The sequence below is a fragment of the Protopterus annectens genome, chromosome 12.part0, assembly GCF_019279795.1.
Source record: "Protopterus annectens isolate FY-2018-M chromosome 12.part0, PAN1.0, whole genome shotgun sequence".
Lineage (NCBI taxonomy): Eukaryota > Metazoa > Chordata > Ceratodontiformes > Protopteridae > Protopterus > Protopterus annectens.
The window spans coordinates 420,041,145-420,053,931 of NC_056746.1; the positions used below are offsets into that span (position 1 = coordinate 420,041,145).

General features: G+C 41.4%; 1 protein-coding gene across 1 annotated transcript in view; it reads left to right on the top strand.

Annotated features, from left to right (window-relative positions):
• The window catches only part of UNKL (unk like zinc finger), a 2,026,838-nt gene that overhangs the window by 1,458,098 nt on the left and 555,953 nt on the right, over positions 1–12,787 (top strand). Inside the window, exon 12 of the mRNA XM_044089534.1 lies at positions 6,319–6,411. Coding sequence (XP_043945469.1) covers positions 6,319–6,411 — 93 coding nt within the window. The remainder of the gene's footprint in view (positions 1–6,318; positions 6,412–12,787) is intronic.

Below are 12,787 nucleotides of genomic sequence, written 5' to 3' on the forward strand. Positions count from 1 at the left end.
GAAGCTTTGTAGAATTTTGTGACCATTGTCTTTGAGATAGACAGGAATAACAAGTTCCCCATCCAATGTACTTCCCTCTTGGATGACACCTTTGCTTGGAAACTCTAAAGCTGACAAGAAGCGGTGTGGATTGTGGCCTCTTGTCCTTTCCTTTTCTCAGAAGTGTCTGTTTCTGGAGAAAGCAGCTAAAAAAACAATTGTCATTTCTTCTCTATGACCTGTCATCATGCATGTCTTTTCATCTGCTTGAAGACACCTTTGTTCTACCCTGTCAATCCTGAAAAAAAGGCTCATGCCCTTTAACAAGACACTACCAGGGTAAGCAGGATCTCTTCACAGTGATGGCCGCTGCATGATCACATCAGTCCAGCATAGGTTCCAGAGACTGAAGCATTTATCTCACTGCTACACAGGTAGTCTAGATATTTAGACCAGTGTAACAAGAGAGTTTACTCCTTCGCTGTTTTGTGGCTTAGGGGTACTCAAGTGCTCGTCTCATATGTATTAATTACAGATTCACCTGGTTAGGAAGGGAGAAGAGAAATTTAGAAGACCTCCTGGACTCTGGGCGGGCTCAAGGACATTTTCATGAGACCGTGTCCATGGCTTTAATGTTGGAACATATGTCCCAGAGTAATTATGGATTCTTTCATGCCTTCACTAGGTTTGCATGCTCAAGTACATTTCTATGCAAAATGGCTTGACTGAGATTGTCTTTTTAACCATTTCAAAACAGGTAACACTCACACTGACTTGTAACATTCCCCTGTGCAGGGAGGATTGATAGTGATCAGTTCTGCTTTAAACAGAAAAAATATCTGAAAAACTTTAAATTGAACAAGTTCCAGATTAAGTAATTGAGCCTAAGTACTGCACAAATGAATAGAGATCGTTGATGTAAACATGAATGAGTTACAAGGAATTGCCATTTCTTTGAAGGCCATGCTTTTTTGGCCAGCTTGCTTAGCCCTAATTTGTTGATCTCCTTAAAAAGGAAATAAGACCTCGCCTTTGTGGAGGACATCTCCGATTCCTCTGCTGCCATTTCCACCCCTCACTTTTCTAAAGCTGTTCAACCTCAAAAGATGAAGCCTTCTGGCATCCAAAAACTGCCCTCTGGTGTCAGTTTTGAATCTTTTGGTGCTGGCAAAATTTGTTTGTTGACAGCAGCAGTCCTAATGTTGGTCTTGCACCTCCTTTGTTGATGGCTGGGAAATGGGGGTCCTTTTCAAGTATACTGCAGCTTGGAAAATCGTCACAAGGAACTGATGGGTTCTTTATGTTGTAGCCTTCTAACCATGAGCTGGAACCTGTAGGTGGTCCTGCAGAAAAGAGTCCTACTAGTAAGATCAGTCCATGTCAGACATACCTGTAGGGACAACTTTTATCAGGCCTTGTACTGGTGTCAAGCATCACTACGCAGCTATTTGGAACACTGAGTATTGATGCTGGCTTTGAAAAATTAGAATAACAGCTGTTTTTCCAGACGTTCTTTGTTAGCATAGGCAAACTGTTCAATTGTATGATATTTAATCAAGTAAATGAGGATAAACGTCTATCCCATCTGCAGGGAAGTGATGCTACTTTGGCACTGGGCCATGTACAAGGGCATCCTTCTCTGCTTTTCATTCCCAGGAGCATGAATGAGTTAGTGGATGCTCTGATCAAGTCTCCAGTTCTGCCTTGAAGATCTGTGTTCAGAGACTGTCCCTGGTCAGGGTCTTTCTAAAGTGGGGACACTGTGGAGATTACAATCTCACAAATGGTAGATAAAGCAGTTCTTTCCATCTTTTGTTCTGTGCAATATGGTAAGGGGAAGTAGTGGTGGAACTTTTTCTTTCATCTGTGATGTACAGAAGGTTTTGTACGTTTTACTGCCTTTTCATTTGATCCCTTGCCTCATCACAAAGAGCAAGGAAGAAACACCAAAACTCATTCTTGTTGCCCCGTGCTAACCCAGAGGGAAAAAAACTTGAAAGGGCTCTGTTGATAAGGAAACAAGCACTTATGTTTTGAACAAGAATGTTCAGGCTCTTCCTCAAGGCCTAGTTGCTAAAGTCAGTCCCTTAGTCTGCTAAACTTGTTGGCTGTGGTGTCTGTTCTTGTGCGGGACAAAATTGTGTCTTAGCACCAGCTGGTCAAACAGCTGTTCAAGGGAGTTTTGTATCTTTCCCTTGTTGAAAAGCCTGCCTATTCTTGGAGGCAATCACTGATGCATATTGTACATCAGAGCTTGAGACCATTTTGTGTAATAGGTTCATAGGTATATACCAGCCTAGCTACCACCAGGGCCTGTATAAGTCTAGCCCCGCAACCCAGTCCAGTTGCATCCTCTTGTAATTTGTGCATCTAACTTGGAGGAATGTATTAGAAGAGGTATGTGTGTTATGGAGTTGCTAAACTGTTATGTTGGGGGTATGTTAGGGAATGTTCACTGTTGGCCTCTCTCTGCAAGAGACATGGGTCAGTTTGTATAGGGTTAGTGATGGACTAAGCTTCACATAGATGGGGATCCTTGTAGAGTCATATGTCTCACCAGCATGTTGTGTTTATGTTGCAAGGAAAGTTTAAATACCTGTGTCTAGTGTTTCTGGTGCTATTCATTTTGCAGATGTGCAAAAACTCCATCAGGGCTGGATCAAAGGATGCCTTGTATGCAAAGCACAGATCGCCTGTCAACAACATGTAGGAGACAGAGTATAGAGACAGGGCTCTAAGGTGATCTGTTAATGAGGAACCTCTGTGGGCTTTCCAGCTTTTGCATATGCCTAGTCAGTTAATTGTCGAAGGGGGCGTTCTACTCAATGGTGGGTCTGATAAAAGCCGAGTAGAGTGGTACTATATAACAGAAAAATACTCTAATGGCAAGTGAAACAAAAAATAAAAACAAAATTGAACAGCAAGAGACATTATGGCAGTTAAAGTTAGAAGATCAACCTCCAGGTTTAAATGATGTAAAAAATGATGCAATTAATATTAAATGTTTTCTTAAAGATCGAAGGCAGAAAATTGAGTGCACCATTATGTGATTCATTTTAGTTTTAGTAGAGGTGTGAATTTTAGGTGTATATGTCTTTAAAACATAAGTAAATTAAGGTTTTTAATTGTTCGTTAAATGTGAAAATTTTAAAATGTTTTCATTGGTTTAAATGTTTTATAAAATAAATGTGTGTTTTATGAGTTTATTCTGAAGAAGTCTATTATATTTGATGAAACCGAAGAATAAATCTGTGATATGCTAAAGATATTTCTCCAGTTTTATTTCACATGCCATTAAAGTGTGTGTTTTGTTGGTTGGTCTATCTCTACCACTGTTTGGTGAATTTTCTTGTGCTTAGGTGGTACTATAACTTCTTTGGACCTGGATGCCATACTCTTACTTATAAAATTCTGGCAACATAGAATGATTTTCTTAGCACCTTGGCTATGTGTTCAAAGGCCAGATTACTGTGTACTTATGTTCCCAGTTCTCTTAGGGATATTTTATTCGTGGAGTAATTTAGCTGGTTTGATGTTTTCCCAAAAGGCACTTTGCATTGAGTTTTAATCTGTGGCTTTGGCATCAGTCATTTGTCTGTGTTAGATCTTCTTGTTGAATGTTAGTGTCATGGGGGAATTTATGATAGCTCCTGATTGGCAGTCGTCTGCAAGCTTGGTGAGCCCTAGGCCCTTAATATTAACCTTGACCACCGAGAAGTAGATACCAAACAGGAGAAGGCCCAGCATGGAGCCCTGTAGTACTCTGCTGGTGACATACCTCTTCTTGGAAGTGGTCTCATAAGTCATGCTGACTTGGGTCCTGTTTGTGAGCCAGCTGGCAGTCCTTCAAGTTATGTATGGATTTATGACTAGTTTGGTGAGTTTGTCTACATTACCTGAATGGGGTATTATTTCAAATGCCATATCTAGATAGGCAGTATGCACCATTTTCCCTTCATCCATTGCTTTGGTTACCTTCTCATACAAGTCTACCAGACTGAGTAGGCATGACGCTTCCCTGACCAAACCAAACTAGGATGGGTCCAGTGTTTGTAGGTTGCCAATGTTGGTGTTGAGCATTGCTTTGGTTACCTTCTCATACAAGTCTACCACACTGAGTAGGTGTGACGTTCCCCTGACCAAACCAAACTAGAATGAGTCCAGTGTTTGTAGGTTGCCAGTGTCTGTGTTGATCATCTCTTGTCATAATTCATTCCCTGGCATTGTATGTTCGACTAGTTGAACTAATAGGTCTGTAGTTTCCATGGTTGGTTGGTTGATCCACCTTTGTGAATGGGGATAACCATTGTTGTCCTCCATTCACTTGATATGCAGCCTGTCATGAGGCTGTAGTTGAAAATTGGCTTGTGGTTCTGATAGGTTATAATTCAAGCTATTTAGGAGACACCCCAGGATATTGTTGGGCCCTGACAAGGCTGTGTTTTTGGCCTTCACAAGTGCTGCCATAAACTGCTCCTTGCAAATAGTTGGTGGGGATTTCCTGGAGAAGACGGAGGGAGATTAAGTTTGAACTGAATTTGTCAGCCAGCAGGTTTGCTTTGTCAGTATACTCTGTGAGGGTGGTACCATTTGCTACCAGTTCAACACACTGGTGCATGTTACATTTGAGGTTTCAGACATAACTGCAAAATGCCTTGTGGTTGTCTTTAGCCTGACATGTAATCTTGACATCAGAATTGGTGTTGGATTTAATTAGTTCTCTTAGTTTACTGTTTAGTTTAAATAGTGAGCTTTTGTTGTTATGAGAGTTGCTTTTTCTGATTTTGGACATGATGATTTTTCCATTTGTTATATGCCCTCTTAAGGTTAGGAGTCCACCAGTGTACTGCATTGGAGTGACTACATAAGTTTCTTCAAGAATGCCTATTTGCTGGAATTTGCATTGCAGCCCCTTGGTTTTTGGCACATGCTTAACATCAAACATTGCATTGACTGTGACTTCAGGAGTTCAGCCACTTCAGAGTCTCTGGCTTCAGAGTTCTGACTCCAGTCTCCTGCTGTTACTACACAGGTGGTACTGTTCGCAGTTCAGCCCAATGAAGGACCTGGCAGGTAGCGAAGTCCTTGTAGTTAAACATATCCATTGTATTTTTGCATTACTGGTTGATCTAGTAGAAGTCCATCCTTCATTGCTCAGGATTTCCACCATTTCCTTAAGGATAAATTGTCCTTCATGAGCTGTGAGAGCTCAGTGCAGGTTTGGTGGATAAATATTGTTTAATAAGGTGCATCAAATCTACCTTTTTGCGGGTAGTACTTGCTAGATGATGAACTGGCGAGCTCTGTGGACAAGCACATTTGCATTTCAGATGCATTACATCATGGTTTGCATCAGCCAGTGATGTGGATCCTCCTGTGTAAGTTTTTGCTGAAAAAATGCCCAAACTGGCTAGCAATCATCAAGGAGGGATATATGCTCTCCTCCTTGGGGCAGAGTAATTCTTGGACTTAGCTTATCTTTTCTCTTGCTAGACTTGCATCTTTATAAACCACTGTATCACTAATCCAGAGTCCTTTGTTTTCCTTCTGCCTTTCATAAACATGTTTTTGATTGCTACTGTAATTATCCACAACTTACTGCATTTACCATTGCCCTTGTGACTTGGCTGAGGGGTAAAAGTAGTCTGGTGATCACCTCAATCATGTGGTTTCATTTAAAAAAAATGGTGCCCTCATTCCATAAAATGTGAACTGGGGAGATGTACTGTTAATCAGAATGGGAAGCTACTCTGTCTTGTAAACTTGTTCTCCTGCTTAGTTTTCCAAGATTTCCCCATTCACATGTGATTTCTTCTCTGTCTTCTCTACATGAAGTTGCAGAAGAGAAAGTGATGTGATAGTAGTTTGTTCTTTCAGCATAGTGATGAATTCCATAAGTAGGTTTCAACAGCAGTCTGAAAGAAGAGTGATCTCTGGTTAGACCCATGTCATGCACATAGAATTCAGAGTTCTGAACACTGGTATTATTTTAGTTGTATTTTTGTAACTGCTGTTTTGAATTTGGTAGGTAGAAAGTCTTACACAAGACAGATTTGGAGAAAGTAAGGCCTTAAGGACAGCACTTTGAGAAGTAAAGTTCAGTTTACTCTACATTGGTGATTGTGTTACTTTGAAGTAGCAAGTTCAACATTCACTGTCAGACTGGGAAAATTGTTGGAAAACGTTGTTTTAATTTGTTTCTGTATACTGCAGTGAAAGCTAATATTTTAGCTGAGGAATAATGTATTTTTCTTTAATTTTTTTTCCAGAGTATTTCAGAATTTGATAAATGTTTATGCATTGTTTGCATTTCCCTTACAACTGTGTCTATCTTTGCAGGTACTGCATTAGATTTAAATTTTAATGACATAAATGTTTCATCATTTGACCAAGAATTAGAAGATCCAGAAAATGGTGACCTTGGCTTAACAGGTATGTCAGCACAATTTGCAGATCATAGTTTTTTTCTGGAGTAGAATTGAATAAGAAAAATTTGTATGAAATAAGCTTTCGGTTAATTTTCCTTCAGTAAAGGTTAAGGAGAGGTGATGTGAAAACATAAAGGTAGGACTTAAAAGTATTAACAGATATCTTTTTCGGCAATTGGAGTCCAAGAGGCTTTTCTTTCTTTGTTTTCCCACTGGTATAGTCTATGAAAAAATATTATGGTGAGTAATCCACACAGTTCCTGTATAGCAGATTAACAAATGCTGGTCTGGTTCAGAGCTATTCTACCAATAAAACTGGTCTCTAGGTTGACATACCTGTCCTTGCCTTTTGGATAGCTGACAGCACATGCAGGTGTGAGAAAAAGTGGAGCACCTTAGTATTTTGACTTTTTAGCCACAAAGGTTAAATTGCATCATTTTTTAGTCGTAATACAGAAACATTTTGACTCTACCCACAGTCCACATTACAGTACATCTTTTGTGTTTTGAGGTTTTGACTCTACCACCATCCTAAGCTTCTGGTTGCACATTAGAAAGCTGCCTCTCTTAAAACATCATGTTGTATGACCAAGACAAAAGTTATAAGGTTCAGATTACTTTTTCCTCTTTTTAGACTAACTGTTGAAATGAGAGAAATACAGGATTGATATAAGTGACATCTCTAGATGTTGGTCATAAGATCAGTGTTGTATTATCTAAGCTGTATGGGAAGTATGCCAAGGATTGGACATTCAGCCACCTTCCCAAAGCTTTTTTTTTTCTGAGTTGATTTGAAAAGTAGAAACTGAATTGCCTAGACATAGTAAGGCCTTACTACATTTAATGCTGTTGGCTGCCAAAAAGCAATTATTAGGAAATGGAAATCTGTAGCTAAACCAGCCATAACCAAATTATTTTTGAATGTTGTAAAAGTGTTAGTTAAATGGAGGTGGGATCTTTAGAAATGGGAAGGCATGTACTAAATAGAAATACATGGAATCTGAAGGAGGACAGTACATGCCAAATATGTTCAGGAACAATGAAATTTCATGGAAGTTAGGACTTGAGCAGTCTGAGTAATGTTAAATTGAGTAATAATTAAGAAATAAAACATGCAAGGTGCATGTGATCACATTCCAAGTTTCAGGACCCAATGCAGTTTTTAATATTTTCTGTGTCTTTTTCACATTTCTGGTTTTCTGTTTTACCATTTGAGTTTTCAGCAGCTCCAAGAGTGTTTACAAAGTGTATGGCTCCATTAATAGCTTATTACAGTGAAATATAGATTTTCCTTATTTAGATGACTGACCTTCTTTTTGCAGACACTTCTATACTGTCAGGAATGTCTTCTTTTTGTCAGTCTAAGTTTTCAAGTAAACACAGAAAAAACACCCCTCGTTACTTCTCTCAGGATAGTGTTTTCTAGGCTCCTTCTTAGATAAATGTCTCATGATTTCCTTCCTTACAAAAGACAAAGTAGAATTGTACAAGGAACAGTGTCTGACATTTTCCAACCAAGGTCTCACAACAGCCAGGGACTAACTCAAGTTATTAGGATTCATGTTCTCTGCAACTATGTATGAGGAGAATTCAGTGCTTCCTCAAATCACTCTGGACCCAACATCAGTGATGTCTATCCTTTTAGATTCAGGTGCTCAATTTTGTCAGGAGAGAAATTCGCTGGTGGGCGAATCTGGTATCTCTGTCTGGGTCTCCCTTTCAACCTGCCAACCTCTAGTCAACCTGTAATCACAGATGCATTAGATTTTGCATGAGGGGGGCAGTTTCCAAACAGGTGAAAGTGAAGGAACTGTTTAACTATCAAGAAAAGAAACGCACAAACATCAAAGAGATGTCACCATTATTAAATGCTCTCAAATCACTAAACTATCTCTTAAAATCCAGGATGTTCATCATATTGATCACTGGTGCTAGCTGCAGCTTGGTCCTCCACATACTTTCACAAAGGACTATTAGCTTGATTCCTTCTCTAGGTCTAGATCAATCTTCTTTAGGGCCATTCTTTAGGGGCTCTTTGACTGTTCTCCTTTCACCACCTAAATGTAGTAAGGTAGGGTAGGCCACCCATATAGTTAAGGCTACTGCATCAGTGATCAGTGTGATGAATATAGTACAGTTGTGGAAGTAAACTTCCCGTAACAGTAGATGGTCGAATGATCAATGCTGCAGTAGCTGCTCCCTCCGTCCATTCCCCCTTGTTTGGTGTGTTGTTTATGCCAGGGTGTGGACATTTTTTTTTTTTGTTATTGTCAGCAATTTCATTTCCATAAATATCCTGGCAGATCGATATAGTGCCAACTTCACCCCTCTCTCTCCTCCTAAAGGGCCCATCTCAATACCAAAAGATTGCCAAATTCCGGAATTCATGGCCACACAGGTAGAAACCGCCGTCTCCAAAGCTAAGAATACAGCATTCATGGGACCAGATGATATCCCAGGCTGTGTATTACATGAACTACAAAATTAACTGGCACCTCACCTAAGTGTCCTGTTTAATCATAGCCTCACCTCAGGCTTCGTGCCCACTGAGTGGTGCATAACTACAGTTATCCCATTCCACAAGGGGGGATCTACTTTGGATCCTGGGAACTACCATCCCATAAGTCTGACGAACCTGATCTGCAAGGGCATGTAACGCATTATCATGGAACTTATAAACAATGACATTGGCAACCTTCAAATACTGGACCCCACCCAGTTTGGGTTCGTGAAGAGCCGATATTGTCTCCTGAACCTGACTGACTTCTTTGGATCGGTCTCCAGAGCTATGGACGAGGATAAGGCGGTGCACACAGCCTATCTGGACCTCGCCAAGGCCTTCTACACCATCCCCCACTCTAGAATCCTAGATAAACTTACTAAGGTGGGCATAAATCCCTATGTCACTTGATGGGTTACCAACTGGTTTACTGACAGAACCCAGACTGTAAAAGTAATCCAGCTCCAGACAAGTGGAGTACCTCAGGGTTCAGTCCTGGGACTGCTCTTGTTTGGCATCTACTTCTCTGAAGTACAGGCCAATACTAAGGGACTCTGGCTAACAAAGTTCGCAGATGACTGCAAACTGGGAGCCATTATTGAATCCGCAAATGATGCGGATATCCTACAAAAGGGCCTTACAGAAACAGATGCTTGTTGCCAGTGCCATGGGCTCAAGCTTAATGCCAGGAAATGTATAGTTATCCCCTTTGGGAAAAAACATGTACCCATGAATTACCACATAGGTGGCAGTACACTAAACACCAAAAGTGTGATGAGAGACTTGGGGACACAGGTGGACAATGGTCTCACCTTCGATAACTACATCGCCACAACAGTCAGAAAATCCTTGTATGTGGCCCACCTAATCACTAAGGGCTTTTCATCCAATAAAAAGGAGGCCATTGTCCCACTGTACTCATCCCTCATTAGAACCACTGTAGAGTGCAACACCCCATTTGGTATGTACCTCACAAGACATCTGCAACAGCTGGAAAGGCCTCATAAATACCTCACTAAAAGAGTCACAGGCCTAATGCAGATGCCCTATGCTGACTGTCTTAAACAACTCCAGCTATACTCTGTGGCATATCGTCTACTCAGAGGCGATCTCTGCTTAACATACAAGGCCATGTCAAACCTTGAGCTGTTGGAAATGCTCCACTTAAAGAAATCCCAATCCTTCAGAGCCACATGCTCCAGGGATCTAAACCTTGTCATCACAATGAACTAAACATGCTGGAGGGATAGGTTCCTGACCCAGAGACTCCCCATACTTTGGAATAGACTGCCCATACATGTCAAGCAGAGCGCCTCCTTGGCCGTCTTCAAAAGGAACCTTGATGATTGGATGGGAGATGGGAAATTCACCCCTGGGATCACGTCATTTGCCCTGCTAGACAGGGGTCCAGGGAAGTAAATATTGTGGAAAGAAATATCCAGGGAATTGTTTTGGTTAGGCTTGTATAGGCCCTAGGGCCGATAGCCTAGTACCAACCTATGAACCTATTATCCTTTCAGGGCTCATTCTCCCTCTCTCTTTTGGCATGAAAGCGCTGAAGGCTTGGTGGCTTGGGGCTCGTTCTCCCTCTCTCTTTTGGCATGAAAGCACTGCAGGCTTGGTGGTTTGGGGCATGGAAGGTGCTCTGAAGGTCTGGAAGTTGGCAGGCTGTTATATCCTATGCCGTATGCAACCAATAGCTAAGGCTACTGCAGCAGTGATCATTCAAACATCTACTGTTATGGTTGCTTACTTAGACAACTCTACTTTCGTTGCTAGGACTTCTTGTAGAAAGGCTTGGAAAGTTGTGCCTTTTCATTTCCATAAACTAATGTTCTTGTATACTTTTCCACTCTTTCCTGTGATGACCAGAATTATTTAAGATTCAGAAGAACTCTCCAAAAATAGTACTTTTGATCCAGGTAACAGTCATTCTCCCTTCTTTTGAAAGTGGCCGTGGGCAGTTACCACAGAGCTTACTCACAGGATGGATTAACTTTTATACAAGTGAAGAGCTTTCTGATTGACTTCATTCTTCAAGTTCTTTAGCTCATAACCTGGATGATGGAGTTATATTTTAGGCTTGTTGGTTTTCAAGGAGGCTAAGAAACCTACAACTAGAAAGTCAAATTTTTCTAAGGAGAAGAGATTCTGTAGTCACCATAGAATGAATCGAGATCCTTTTAAGGCTCAAACACAGTCGGTTCTTCAGTATTTGTGAGAGGTCCTCTAGCTTTTCTTATTTTTCTGTTACTATTAATCCTTCAGCTATTTCTTCCTGTTTGCCTATGAATCCCCTTTTTTTTCTTTATTTCAGGTGAAACAGTTTCTGAAAGGGGCATCAAATATTTGCCCACTAAATCTGTTCATCTCCATGATTTCTTTCTAGAATAAAAAAAAAAGCAAGAGAGAGAATCATGTGTACTCTTGAGTATCCATAGGCAACTATGACCGTATGTGAATAGGGTAAAGGAGTTCTGAAATTCTAATCAGGTGTTTATTTTTAGACAGGTAAGAAAAGGGGACAGTCTGTGTCTAAACAGTGTCTAAATGTTTGTCTTATGTCATTCAGTTTTATTGATCATACCAAGACAAGGTGCTTCAGGAAAAGGCGCAGGCCATTCTACCAGGGCTGCTGCTACTTCTGCTGCTTTTGGGAAAGGGTGGACTATAGTCTAATGGCAGCAAATTGTCTTCAGACTTTAAATTAGGGTTGCCACCTTTTCAAATGCCCAAAGTGGGACATTTTTGGTACAAACTTCAGATTTTGCAGGCCGAAGCACACCCACGGCCAGTACAAAGGATAGAGCTTCGCTTTTTTGCCTAAATAAAAGCTTATTCTTGTAGCATTTTAGTTGCTTATTCTGTTTCTTATAACACTTAGGTGTTTCAGATACAGAATAACTGATGTTCATCGTGCATACAGCTGCAGTCATAACAGATGGGTTCTCCTGCCGTCAGGCGGGTCCTCGGTCGGCCGAGTTCCAAAGTCTAGGTCTGGCATCGGTTGTCGTCGCTTCTTCCCTGACGTCAGTGCGCCAGGGGTATAAAAGAACCAGCCAACGCCATTTTCTTCAGTCTTTCTTGCCGTGCGGTGCCCGAAGCAGAAGCAGTTCGCAAGTGCTGGTCGGCCAGCTCCTGAAATTACGAAAATTTTACAACCGAAGTCTTCTTGAAAGCTAAGTACCCTGTTGGAGAAACTTTTCTTGACTCAGACCGATGTCAGACAAAGTTAATAATTGTATTTCTTGTGGGAAGCAAATACCACATAAGGATTTTCATTCCCTCTGCATTCCTTGCTTAGGCCCAGACCAAGACGTCTCGGTCTGTCGTTTTTGTGCTACATTCAACAACCGCACCATTAAGCGTCGGGCGGAGTTCGCCCAGCACTATTTTGGCAAAAAATTTAACTATATTATGTCGTCGGATACTCCGACTCCAGTTTTGTCTAAAAAACGCAAAGATAAGGACCGACACACGAGGTCCGCGGCCTCTACCGACACCACGCCAAAGCCGACTACAGGTGGTCCGGTTCTCAGCGAGGCGCCTACGCAGCCCCTGCCTACCGACGACACTTCATTGGCGGTGTCTTCTGTGCCCGAGGTCACTGGCTCCTCAGCCCACACCCCGACTACAGATACCGAAGCCACTCTTGGTGGTGAATCTCAAAATGTAGACAGGTCTGCCTCCTCTCAAGGTGTCTTCAGACCTTCCTCTTCTTTTTCTATCAAGGCTTTCACTAAGTCTAAAGCAGCCATACATTCTAAGAGACAAGCTCCACAGGGCCCTTCCCCAGGCCCCATGCCTAAAAAACAGATGCTTAAAATGGCTGAGGATTTGATTACTCTTATCAGGGGTTCTCAACCCCCCCTCCCAGACA